Source organism: Apaloderma vittatum, unplaced genomic scaffold, assembly GCF_000703405.1.
Source record: "Apaloderma vittatum isolate BGI_N311 unplaced genomic scaffold, ASM70340v1 scaffold3414, whole genome shotgun sequence".
NCBI lineage: Eukaryota > Metazoa > Chordata > Aves > Trogoniformes > Trogonidae > Apaloderma > Apaloderma vittatum.
Genome location: NW_009714226.1, coordinates 120,001 through 133,889, shown reverse-complemented (window position 1 = coordinate 133,889; position 13,889 = coordinate 120,001). Strand labels below are relative to the sequence as shown.

General features: G+C 37.7%; 1 protein-coding gene across 1 annotated transcript in view; it reads left to right on the top strand.

Annotated features, from left to right (window-relative positions):
• The window catches only part of DROSHA (drosha, ribonuclease type III), a 68,273-nt gene that overhangs the window by 13,871 nt on the left and 40,513 nt on the right, over nt 1-13,889 (top strand). Inside the window, exons 8-13 of the mRNA XM_009868656.1 lie at nt 1,493-1,579; nt 1,687-1,773; nt 4,332-4,403; nt 5,938-6,019; nt 7,305-7,379; nt 10,553-10,722. Of these exons, the coding sequence (XP_009866958.1) occupies nt 1,493-1,579; nt 1,687-1,773; nt 4,332-4,403; nt 5,938-6,019; nt 7,305-7,379; nt 10,553-10,722 (573 nt within the window). The remainder of the gene's footprint in view (nt 1-1,492; nt 1,580-1,686; nt 1,774-4,331; nt 4,404-5,937; nt 6,020-7,304; nt 7,380-10,552; nt 10,723-13,889) is intronic.

Genomic DNA, 13,889 nt, shown 5'->3' with positions numbered 1-13,889 from the left:
CCTGAAACACATTATAGAATAGTAGTGCCTTTCTTTTAAAAGGTGTTGTTAAAATAGGGTTTGGTTATTTTGCTTAGAAATATTAATTTATATGGACCATGCTTTGTGATCAGTATTGTTTCTGGGAATAAAAACAGTGCTTGGATGACCTCAGAATTTTTATTCTGAAAAACTTTGTTCTTGTTAAAGAATCAAAGAACATTAATAACTATGTTATACAGTTTACCTTGGTAATTTTTCTCCCAGAATTTTATTTTTCCATATGCCTTTTTACATCTATTTGAAACATTCTTTTATTTCTCTACAGTTAAGGATTTATGAATGTTTCCAGTTCAGAAAAATTACTTTGGTTTGAAACTTACTATAAATCGCTCCAGCTCCAGATCAATTCCTCCCTGTGTTGTCTCTATTATTTTTCTTGCAGAGGAGGAGAGAGAAAATGTAAGAGGAGAAAACTAATATATAAAACTTGCTGCATGAAGGCAGCTGCTCCCTGGAACTGGGAATTGGAGGTTTCAGAAAATCCCCTAGGATATATTCATTTTTTACAGTGTCTTGTAGATAAACCACCTAGTTTAAAGCCAGGCGGTTTTGTGACTGTCTTAGGACTGAGCAGCCAAAGTAATTACCCACCTTAATGGATGGGTTTTGCAAAGTGCACAGAGCTCCGCAGTGGTGCAGCCAGCTTGCCTTTGCCATCAGGCCAACTTTTATAACGCTGCTCAGAGTAGTACCCTGTTTACTGCAGTGGCTTTTTTATTATTTCTTTTTTCCCCATGGAGACAGATGTATTTCCAACAGGCTGGTGGTAGCCTTTAAACTGCAGCACGCTGAGTGTAGGGTGTATGAGGATTTCTAGGTCTTTAAACTGAAACGTTTCAAGAATAAGCTGGAAGAAGACATGAACCTCAGGCATTTGGTGTTAGAACTGAGTGCCAGGAGGGCTGGCTGCCTCTGCACCTCTTGGGCAGGCGTTGCAACCTGGCAGATGGAGCAGGGTTACCAGAGCTGCTGCCTCTGTGGTGATAGAGTAATGCCTTCGGGCTCCAGATTTACCTCAGACAGCAGAGTTGATGCCTGTCTGTCTTGATAACATCATCTGAGACCTTCTCATGTGAGGTCTAAATTCCTTCTTGTAAGCTTTTAAAATTACTTTCCCAAAACTACGAATTTGTATAAGAGTGGAAATTAGTCTGAGATGTAAACAACTAGCTGCCGTGGGTAAGAGAGTCGAATGGAAAATGAAAAGACTACAGCAGTGTTTTTCACCTTTTTTTTTTTTTCCTTTTTGAATAGCTTAAAGAATTTACCAAAGTGAAAATGTAGATAAGGCCACACTTTCTACTCTTCACAGAATGCTTAGTTATGTCTACCTGCTTTTATTTAATTTTTCGTAGTGCGTGTTTCATGGCTATTAGAAATGCTTTATTCTCTCTTTTAATCTAAATTTGCCTTGACTGTACACGTAATTCTGCTTATCTCTTTCTTTAAGCCCATTAAACCATGTCGCCCCATGACCAACAACGCTGGAAGACTGTACCACTACCGAATTACTGTGTCTCCTCCCACAAACTTCTTAGTAAGTACTTTATAAATAATTCTAACTGAGACTCTGATTTTGGTTTTGGTGATCAAAGTCGTACTGCTTCTTGCTTACTTCATGGTGATTTTATTTGCTTTTTTAAGACAGACAGACCCACCGTTATTGAGTATGATGACCATGAATATATCTTTGAAGGGTTCTCCATGTTTGCCCATGCCCCGCTAACGAACGTAAGTATGTTCATCACTACAGACGTGGATTTTGTTTGGGAGGTAGGTTGTTTATGCCCTGAAGTAGAACTTCTCTAAACAGCGCTGGGGACAGGGCACAAGACATTTGTGCTGATGAGTCCTGGGTTTTGTCTTGACTAATTGTGGAAAGCCTTCAAACCGTGACCGAGCCTGTGATGTCTATCAAAGTAATAGTTTTATGTGTTTCACAGTTTGGAAGTGAAATAAACCATGGAATAACTCGCTAAAACTGTTAACTGAATTTAAATTGGTTGAGGAGGTGGTGTTTTAGGGTTTTTTTTAAGTTGGAAAAGTTTAAAGAAACAGCAACAAAAACTGAAAAAAAAAAAAGATTTTCAAGTGGCAAATGGACTTTTTCAGAGATCCTCTCTGAAAGAATTTATTTCTTCTGGAAACTGACTTAGCTGTATCCCCTACTTTCTAATATCTGTTCAGGTTCTGTAGAAACTAGGCAAGTTATGATTTTTATTAAAAGTTGTAGATATTTAAGAGGCAATTAATTTTATGCTTGGAAAGAAAATATAACGAGAAAACATGATTGGTGTTTCACTGCCCTGCTTTTCCACTATAAGCTGTTGACCACATCTGAATGAAAAATTTGCAAATATTTAATTTTAAGATTTTTTTTTTTTTTTTTTTGGTATCTTGATACTTCAAGAACCATTGTGTTTGTTTTTTTGGCTTTATACCTATCACTGACTTACACCATCAAACCCAGTACAGGAATGATTATCAGTACAAGACTGGAATGTAACAGTACTGGAACAGAGAGTCTCTGAGAATAAGGTATTTTTTTGGCTGATAGTTTGCTTACGTAACGTGTGTGACAACATTTTGCTTTTGGTGAGCAGGGAAAGGGACTCTTGTTGACAAGAAGTTAGTGAGAAAGTGGAGTTCAGCCAGGGGCGTGGCAGTGGGAATCCCTCCTGCCTGGTAGCATTAACTCAGCCTTGGGGTGCAGGGCAGGTCTGTCTTAAGGTTTTACATTTTCACTTTGCAAGTGGCAACAGAACACCTGCTGTTTGAGGGACATTTCAGAACATATTTGATAAAAGGGAAGTGGAAAATAGTAGCAAAAATAGAGATCTGAACAGCAACATCTTTGAATTAACTGAGTTTTTGTAATCGGCAGTCTTAGCTTTGCGTGCTGCTAGAGGTCGTAGTGTTGCTGTTACTATTAGTAATAATTGAGCAGGTCAGGTATTAGCGAAAATTATTAGTTAGAGAAATTAGTTTTCTTAATATAACTACCAGAATTGTTTTACAGCATAAACCATATGTTCCTTTTGATTTTGTACGTGGGAATCTAATTTGTGGAGACTTTGGTCGTGGCCATTACTGTAAAACATTTATTTTCTATTCAATATAAGGAAAAATAGTGCAGGCTTCTCAGTTTCTGAATCGGAATATCTTCTCCTGGTTGAACTTGCACGTTAGAAAGTAAGCAAACAGTCCCTGATGGTGGCTTTTTGTTTTTGTTTTTTTTTCCTTTTAAAAAGCCCTGTTGATTTAATGTGACAGGCTTTCCTTTCCTCATATTCTAAATAGGACATTTGCTTTCTAAGGTGTTTTATTTTTGTATTTCCATTTAATATTGTATAAAATCATAGGATTTTTTTTTTTTGATTGGCAATTTGTTGTAGCTCCTTAGTTTATCATGAAGGTAGCAATAGATTTTTGTAGACAGAATAGTCAAATGTTGACAGTGCGGTGCAAAAGGATACAAGCAGAGTACTGCACCTCTGCTAAGTTCCTTTATTTTCAGTGCAACCCCAGCACCGTGCAGGTATTTATTTGTGTGCTTATCAATACAAAATAACCGTGGGTTGCCTCACTTTCACAGACCATTGAGTTGTTCTAAGATTCTTTTATGCTTGCAAAGCCACTGAATAGTAAAACCTGCTAAGAGTTGTGGAAGTATAAGGTAAACATTTCTGTAGTCTTTTAGTTTGGCTTTCTTGCTTTAAAAAATCCTATTTAAAGAAAACAAGACATCTTCATTAGTCCATGAACTTTGTGGATAAAGGAACTTTTTTTTTTTCCCCCAAAGGTGAAAAAAGGAATTAGAGATTTGTCTTACTGGAATATTTATTGGATTAAATTAATGTAAATCTGTGAATTTATCATGCAGTTCTCACATGATGTTGCTGTGACTTAGAGCCATATTTTAAGTCAGTGTAGCTAAAATCACCTTGTCTTCAGGTCACTGGGTCAATCTGCTATGTTGTGTCACCAACAATAAATTCACTTCTAAACATACAAGTGAGAGAAGACACGAATTTACTGCTTTTCCTTCTAAATGAAGTTCTATCTCCAGTAGATGGCATTATTTAATCTTTTACCGTCCCTCCTCTCAGCCCTGTTATTACAGGATTAGAGGTTAAAACTGTTACTTCACTTGCCTGTGCATGGGTTCCTGTCCTTGCATGATCCCCCAGAGCATCTGTTGTAGGAAACGCCCTTTCCAGCAGACATTGCGTGAAGTGTGCGTTCAGTGCTGTGTAGCTTTTCATGCTTATTTTCTCTTTTATTTCCAGATTCCTCTATGTAAAGTAATCAGATTTAACATTGACTATACAATTCATTTCATTGAAGAGATGATGCCTGAGGTAAGATGCGTAATAGGTCAAAAAGTCAGAATGAGTTACGAGTTATTGATATGCTTTAGGGGTGAAACTCTTCAGAATCCCATCTGGTGAAGCCTCTAAGAGAATGGCTGAAAAGGAATTTGCACTCACAGGTGCTACCATAAATCCATCTATGTAGGAAATAGTGTGAAGTGCTTATATCCATAGCTTCTTTTCATTTTAAGTTATATACAATAAACGTCAGGTACTCTTATCTGTTAGCTGTTTGTCATTATCCTTCTTTTATGCGTGACAAAAATAAGGTGTGTGGAGGTGCTGGTTTGATGGGACCACAGAAGTTGGCAGCAGAGTTGGTACTTAATCATGAGTCTGAAGTTCTGAAAATTGCTTATCAGTACTTAATATAAGCTATTGCCAAAACAAATTTCCGGTGGTTACAAACAAAACACATTTGGTTCATAATCTTTTTTTTATTACAAGTTAATCTTTGGTGAAGCCAGTTTGTGAAGGAAATTGCTGTAGTGAAACAGCATATGTTAGGTACAGAAATACCCCTGCATATTAACTACAAAGATAGGATCAGTGTTTAATTTAGTCACATATATTTACATATTTTTCTCTAGTTATCTCTCTTTTTGTTGCTCAGCAGCATCTAAATATATGCAAGAACCCTGAAATTCCTCAGCAAGATTAATATGATCAAAGCAATTCATTTCTTGTTACTGAATCTGCCGTGTTGTCTCAAAATCTTGTTCTAAAACAAAAGGCCACCAAGTGAAATAGGGAATGTGACATTTTTTTACACTCCTGGTCAATCGGCTGCAGCACTATTTGCAGACTATCTTTACTAATGCATTCTTGTAAAAGAGGTTGTTTTGTTGGGTTGGGAATTTATGGCTGGTATCATACACGTACAATTTATATCATCCTGGACTGATGTTGTTCATTAAGGGAGGCTTTATAAGTTCTTTCATTTCTGAATCAAAGCTCTTTCCTTTGCGGGAGCTGCTTCCCCACTTGATGAGAAAAATGTAATTTGTTCTCTTTGGGTTTTGTTGTTTTTTCTTTTTCCCTGTGGTCTTTTGAGGTCAAAATCCTCAATTTGCATTGTACTGGTATGTTGTTATGGAAGCGATCATGATGTCGCAGGTTGTGATTTATAGACTTTTAATATGAACATGTAGGAAAAGATGAATTATGAAGAAGATCCTTCTTGAAAACCTGTCATCTGCTTAGCTCACTCAGGTGAAAGGGTTTAAGTGCATGGCAAATTATGGCAGATTCATAATTTCTGCCTATAATGTCAATTTGGACATTTACTAAAGAGTCTTCTTTACAACATTTTGTTGACAAAGCTCTCTGAAGCAACCACTGTGTTATATTACAGTAGATGATTACGGATATATCAGTACTGTTTCCTGAGCCCAGCATCTAGCAGTTGGGAAATATGAAGATACAGTTTTCTTCATTGTTTTATTTGAATATACAGGAGTGACATTGTTTGTATTACAGTGTTACATAATTATAATTCTGGTTTATTTGTTTCTTTCCCCAGAATTTTTGTGTGAGAGGTCTTGAGCTGTTCTCTTCATATCTATTCAAAGATATTTTGGAGCTCTATGACTGGAATCTTAAAGGTAACTTTTTTATTTGGGGAAAAAAAACCCAGCATACAGAAAACCAATTAATTGCAGCTTTTGTAAATAGGACTCTTATGTGATGTTCTTTGGTTTAAAAAGAAAAACATGGGGAGGGATCTCAAAAGAACAAAGTCAAATGCTGGTTTATGTGAGAGGGACGAACTTCGGCTTTATTCTTCAAGAAGATGAAATACAGTAGAATTCATTAGCGTGGGCTGTAGCAATTAAAATGCACGAACCTGGCACTGTGTTCTTGCAGATAAACTCGATTTCTGCTTTAATCCAAAGCTGTTCTTTTTAATCAAACAGTAAATATTGCTGTATGTTTAATATTGCACAATATTGTGTGGCATGCTATTTTGAAAGCCGAGGTGTTAGGTAAAACTATTCTCTCTATTTGTACAAGCCAACAAACAAGTTACTCATACAGTATTTCTTCGCAGTCAACTTAAAAAGCAGTGTCATGCAGACAGCCGTAGAGGCATAACGTATCATTATAGCTGAATGCTTTTGACTTGGTGGTGAAAATTTATGTTTCTGTGAAGACTGCAACAAAGGAGAACTCCAGGGATGATTCTTCCCTAGGTCTAAAAGAAAAAAAACAAACAAGGGGATATCAAAGGAATTTCACCTCAGAATTTGTAGGTGTGTTTTGGTGTCTTGACTTTGGCTGTGGAGATGCACCCTGCAATTAAACAAAGGAGCAGACAAGTTTTATACATTTTGTGTAGCCTTTGGTTTGATACTAAATGTATACTGATTATCAGTGTTACCTTTCATATCACTGGTTCTGATTGCTCTTTCTCTTTTAACAGCAGGTACTTCCCGGTTTTGATTTTTGTTATCATGCAGAGCTTTGGATGATGAAATAAGAAATAAATAAATAATTTTTTAAAACACCACTACAAAATAGCTTCATGGAAATTTCCTCGTTATCTTTATTACTGTAACCTAAAAAAAACCCTGCCAGTTGGGACTGATAAACTAGTGCTTGTGTCTGTAAGGCTTAGATGTATTTAAAACCCTCTTTTTCTGTGTCACTGTTTTAAACAGAATTACTGTGTTTTTGTTAGATTCTGTTAAGTTTTTCCAGCTTTCTTTGCAATTGTCCATGTGAAGCTTTCACTAGAAATTGTTGCTGTGTTTTGTTACTTTTCCTATGGAAACTCAGGCCGTATCAAATGTGATCACTGTTAATTGATTTTTTCATCTGCAGGTTACCTCTTTTTCTTTTGCACATATGTTGTTGTTCATAACTTCTCTGTATTTTTTCATGTTTAAGGTCCGTCACTTGAAGATGATTCTATTTCTTGCCCCAGATTTCACTTCATGCCACGCTTTGTGAGATTTCTTCCAGGTAGTGTTTGTATTATGGTACCTTTATAGAAATTAGATATAAAAACCCCAAAGAATCCTTCCTCCCAAAAAAACCCCCCAAAACAGCTCACTGAAAGACTTCCTGCAAGACAAATGAGTTGTGTAGAGATTTGATGCTTCCATCTGAAGTCTTTAGGGTTTGTTGTGTGTGGATGGCTTACTCTGAACTGGGATTTGGATGGGCAGGCCAAGTATTGCTTCTAACTTTTGTCTCTGTCGTGGTGACTTCAGGCAGTCCTGGGGCGTGCTGGTCCTTGCTCTGCCACAGAGCTGCAACATTTGTGGAGTCCTATTGCTTAATCTCACATGTGAAACTGAATTTAATGTCCTCTCTGCTCTTCAACATACTATGTGATTGCATTAAAACTCTTCACATGCAGTTTTGAGGGTCAACATGGTTGTCACCCCTGTGCACATCTTGTTCCGATTCTTTCTTTCTTTGTCTTAATGCAAGCTTAGACCTTGCAGCCAACAGCAAAAGACAGAAAAACACTACTTTGGTGCAATTCAACCCAAGCCTGCCAGCCAAGGACAAGCTGCGGTCTGGAGCCTCACGCTCATTTTGAGTGAACAGCTTATGCAGGCGTTTAACACCTCATAAGATGCTAGGACGGACTTTCAGTTAATATAAATGTCAGGGCTCCATTGAAAATGTGTCCTGCTGAGATCCTGCCAGTCATTGCTCCAGAAGGGGTGTGTGGACAGAAGGATGCGTTTCAGCTGCTGGACTGAGGGTGCAAAAGAGATGTGGAATAGTCTTCATCGAGAGGACTGTGGCCTGGAGGTGCTCTCTGCTCTGGGCTTTCAAACTTAGCTGGGATATTAATTATAGCTGTAGCTAGATGAGGTTTGGCTCGTTACTGCGGAGAGTACTGATGGCTAGATGACTGTATTTCTAATTGTTGTTCCTTCCTGGATACACAACAGTGTTCAATCAGAAGCAGAGCTCTGAGGCTTGCTAGCAAACATTGATTTGGTTCTGCTGAAGCAATTTACAGAATAAGCCATGAAGCCACATGTGGCTGATTAGCTTGACCTCATCACAAAATGAGAACAAGTTTGACCTGCCTGATTTGTGTAGCTGGAGGGGGTTTTCCTGTTAGTTTGGGGTTTTTGTTTTCCAATTCGTTTTATTTTAGTTTAGAAGTCAGCTCTTTCTGCGCTGTTGGATTGTTTACTGACAGAGAAAGATAAGTCTCTATCACATGTACTCCTGTGTGCTTCCTCTTTAAAGTTCCCAGCCTTAACTCTTATTTTTAAAAATGTCTTTTCCCTGATATTGCTGTATATACAGTTTCCTTTTAGCATCTTACAACGGATTTTTTTTTTTTTGTAATCAAATTTGCATTTTGTATTGATTGTTTTCGGAGGTATCCTTGGAGATTTTTAATTTCCAGAGATTGGGAATGTTTCCTTTGGGTATGTTTGCAGAATATTACATATCCATGTCTTTTCAAAGAAGATATATTGGTGTGACAGATCTCCACACATCCATCAACTGTCACTTTAATGATAGAAATTAACTTCTAATTTCCCATCTCCTTTCTTTCTTATTTTTCTAATGTGGTCTAAAAATATGATGTTTAAGATGTTGAATTTTCTCTGTGAATTAAAGACAACCTTGAGTAGCTTTGAGTTTTCAGCAAATTGTACTGGGTTTTCTGGGTGCCGGAGACACATAGCATGTGGCGTAGCTGCTGTATAGTATTCATTGTGATAGGGTTTGTTGTCCCAAGTGCTGCATGTTCTTACCCAGGAAAGATCTGGTCCCTAACTACTGTTTAATCTGTGCCCTTCCTGAACATGGTCTTCAGTGAGTAGGCTACACATTTGGTTTTTTGTTGTTTTTTTTTTTTAATGATTGTTGGACATGGTCTACCTCTTGCCTAACCGTATAATCTAGTTGTTGACAAAACTAGAAATCTTGTAACTGAGTCTCCCTTTAATTTGAAGGTGATCTTCACACATTTAAAAATCTGCCTCTGTAGCTGTTTAGAAGGTTCTGTTTTCAGGGCTACTTGGAGTGTATTTTCCCCATTTAAGATTTCCTCTTGGAGACACCAAGTTGTATCATTCCCTTTTGTCTTTTCTGTACCGTAGTGCTGGAATCCCAGCTCAAGTAAGAGAAGGGCTTGTTCCCTCATGTGTCTGGTAAAGGACGTGATCTTCTGCGGCACTGCTGTCAAGCAGCATTTCTGTGGAGCTTTTCCTGTGTGCCTGGCATCCTGTTCCTTGTGCTGAGGCATCACCCTCCACGTTGCTCTAAGGCTTTGTTTCTGTTTTTTTTTTCCATTCCTTTTTTTGTGTGTGTAGTGATGGAGAGAGTGTACTTGGTGACAGGACCGGTTGGTTTTTCCTCCCCAGGGAAGGGAAATAGATGCTTGTGCTCTATGGGAACGAAACTCAAATATGCCTCCGTACCTGCAGATTAACACCCTGGTGTTGGAGGGGGTCGGAGGGATGTGTGTCGCACCGTAGTAACACGTCTGGCTTTTTACTCTCACGAGCAGATGCACTGAATTTGGTAGTTGATGTCTTCTATCAAGATCATCACTCGCCGCCTTCTTTGCATCTTCTCATCTGTAACTGGCTACACGGAGCCAGTGAGATGTTTATTATACTGCTGTGACAAACAGCCTTTGCTGTGCACATTTTGTGGGATTTCGCAGTTTTTGTGTGCCCTCGATTCATTTAGAGGCCGGCATGGCACTACTGATGAGTTTAAAATGGAAGAATAACTTGTCCCATTTATCCACAAGTGTTCTTTAAAAAAGCTGCTTAAGTGCCTAAGGCTTTTTAAGTACCATTGTGAAAAGAGTGATCAAAGTGTGAAGAGAAAGATACAACTGGACAATGTAACTGATTGTTCTGCTTACTCATTTTAAAGTTTTTTTTTCAGGCAAGTTAGAAACTTCAGCTTTACAGTATGGTGAAACTGTTACTCATGCTACCATTAATGCTTCCAGTTTAGCAAAATGTTTATGCATGCACAGTATTCATCAGTAAAACATTTGTCTTCGTATCTGTCAAGTCACTTAAGCATTTTGCATCTTACTTTGCTTATCCGAATATTTTGCGTTCTGCATATTTTCTATTTTGCTCGTACTTTTGGAGTGAATGTCTGAAATGTGTTTTATTTATTTACTTTTCAAGACGGAGGAAAAGAAGTACTCTCGATGCATCAGATTCTTCTCTACTTGTTGCGATGCAATAAAGCTCTGGTGCCTGAAGAGGAGATCGCCAACATGCTTCAGTGGGAAGAACTGGAATGGCAGAAATATGCAGAAGAATGCAAAGGAATGATCGTTACCAGCCCTGGCATGGTAGAGCAAATAATTCTGATTTCTGAACAACTCAGTGGCATGCACGTGTCTTGTTTCAGAGAGTTTGCTACAGGCTCAATTGGAAAGGGAAAAGGTGACCAGCTGCACATTCCTGTAGGGAACAGTTCATCCCTGGGAAGAATTGCACCCTCTGCTGCTCTACCAAAGGGCAGATTTCCAGACGAGCACAGTCTCAACATGCGCATTAAAAGGAACATCTGTGTTTTATGAATGTGAAGCTGGAGTTTCTCTACTTTCTTACTTTCTCAAAGAGTTTTTATGTGCGTGAGCTCATTCTCTTCTCCCTGACACAGGACCAGATAATTAATAACTATTTGCTATTTTCCTCATCTTCCACTTTTGACCAACTAGCACTATTTAAAATGATCTATATCCACATTCTGCCCTGAATATGAAGAATGTATTTTTTTGCCTATGTGATTTTTTTCAATGTTTCTATTGCTCTCACTCACACTGAGGAATTTTGTGTACATTAATGAATGCATCCATTAATTTTCAGTGCCAAGCTTGAAACCCCTATGGCCTTATTATTTTTGGAACAATTAGTATTGTAAAGCATATGTTCTCTGAACACAGCTCCTTTCAACTGTGAATTTAGGCCATTTTTCAGACTTTCACACTTAAATATGGGTCGCAAGAATAGATGATGCCCACTAAAAGCTGCAGGGTTCCATTTGCGTGGTTTGGCCAGTATTACAAAGTAGTATCTCAGTAGCAGAGACATGTCTCAGGCCCGGTATTTTGGACTGCCATGCAGCTTTCTTGACCGTAATGCCTTGCTTTCTCTGACTTCATTTTCTTCCTTTGCTTATAGCTCAACTTCTTAGTCTCTGCAATAAAAATGTGACTTGGGATCGTGCCTAAGGGGAAGTTTATTTAGCTAACTGAAAATCTCATTCCTAAAGTGCAGCCAGGGTGACTTCCTAAAATACATTTTTCATGTTCATATTTTGAAGTATGGCAGCATTACATTTAGTAAACTATTAGCTAATCATAACTTGAGCAGGCTCATTTATTTTTTCCCTTGATTTCATTCTGCATGTTTTCATTCAGACTAAAGCATTCCAAACCAGAAGGAGAATAAGATCATCCATGAGAACAAGAAATGCGGAATAGGTGTGAATTCTCACTATGGAAAATTCTACCTGAGCTTGTTAAAAGCTCAGTGTTAAACTAGAATCTCATAATAGGAATTGTTAGACAGCCTTAAGTGTTTAATTTAACATTGCCTGTGGTTTCTGTGATGCAAGGTACATGGAAGTGCACAAGTCATCAGTATCAGAGTTGTGTACACTGGCATAACTTTGGATTTGATTCCTTGTGTTGCTGGACCATAAATGCTTGTATGCACGAGGCAGTTTGTGAGCGGCAGTGTTAATTTTGACATTTTGTGTGATTTTTTTTTTTTTTTATTTATTTTATTTTATTTTTTTACTGACAGACTTTGCATTCTACGAGACAGTGTTTTTAGAGCTGTGTGTGGACATCAAACTATGTGAGCACAAAAGGAATCCGCGGCACTTTGAAACGCTGTCATGTTATAATGCCATCATTATAGCATGTTTTTGCCTCTCAAGAAGATTGCAATGACTTTCTTCTTAGTTTGTGGGGGTTTTTTCCTGTTCATTGCAGCATTTTCTATTGAGTATGAAAGTAAGCAAAAAACATAGCATGAAAGTGTTTTCTATGCATTTTACGTTAGAAGATAAAATGGTTCTGTTGTAGAGACAATGTGAAACTGTTTTAGAAAATGACAGCTCTTCAATACAGTTTTATCCACTTGACACAACAAAGTAAAACCACTAAATTTTATTTTGCTGCTTTTCTCCACAACATCAGTTTAGAAATAATAATTCCTTTTGTGAGCAGATCTAGATTTTATATATTTTTTTTTTTTTTTTTAAAGTGAGGCACGTATATGCGTGATGGAGAAAGGGAAAGATTTTGATAGGCACATAAATCCCATTTACTTAAACAACTGACGATAGTTCAGCATTATTTAAAGCCATTTAATTTATTCACGATGTTTCATTAGCTTGGTGAAACTTTGCGTTGGAGTAGATTTAAGGGTTCATAAATTGTAATCCTCTTTAATACTTTCCTCTTACTTTCTGAACTACTGCTGCTTTTCTCACTAGTACAAATATGTGTGCATTTTAACATACTCTTGTACTACATCTACATGCAATTTCATCACAACTTCCAGTACCAGCAAAGCTTTGATTGATGAGTTTGGTAGTAAGAAACAAAGATCACGGGCCTCTGTTCTCTTAGCATTTCTTTAGTTGCAATGAGTTGGTTTTTGTTTTTGTTTTTAAAAGCAAGGCTGTAATTATTAGATGGTCTCTCACAGCGCTTCCAAAACAATGTGGGGAAAAAAATCTGGAAGAGTAACATCTGATTTGCTTGTGTGCTGTCTCCTGCTGTGCAGTTTATATTGGATATTTCTTTGTGGTGCTGTTTGTTCATTTAACTTTCAGAAACAGCACTGGGGAGGCAGCTGGTGTTCACTGGGCTGCAGTAAAAAACCCCGTAGCCTAAGAGTGAGGGAACAATTGTGGTTAGTCTTAAACAAAGATTTCTTTTAGTTATTAAGGAGTTCTGGTAGTTTTCAGGCACTTGGGAAGAGCAATGTAACAAAACTCAAAGGCAGTGGCAGGTCGATAGAGTCTGGTTTTGAGTGACCCCAAGGCCACGGGTTTCACACCAACCCGACTACAAGTGTGTTGAGGGTTGTATTAATTCTATTTAAGTGTCTAAAACAGGAAACATTTGAAGAGGAAAATGCTGTCTGTAATTTTTTTTTAAAATACATAAGTGGTAATTGAGATATTGAGTATAATTATTATTTCATTTTCCTTTCATCATATTTTACTGCCTTGGTTCTCAGTGCAGTTGGGGCAGGGATGGGAGAACTTTGTCACTTTTGACATTAAGAGAGGAGAGAACCAACAAACAACTTCTGTGAAGATAAAAGCTTTTCAGATTGGTTATTAACCAGTTGTGGGGTTAAACCCCACAAAACCAGACAAATTTCAGGACTTTAAGCTCTAGTTTAGAGAGCAGAATTCATCTGCCACAAATCCACCCTATGTTTTTCATTAGATTTTTGCTGTCGTAATCTCTTTATATTGGAAGTACTGTAG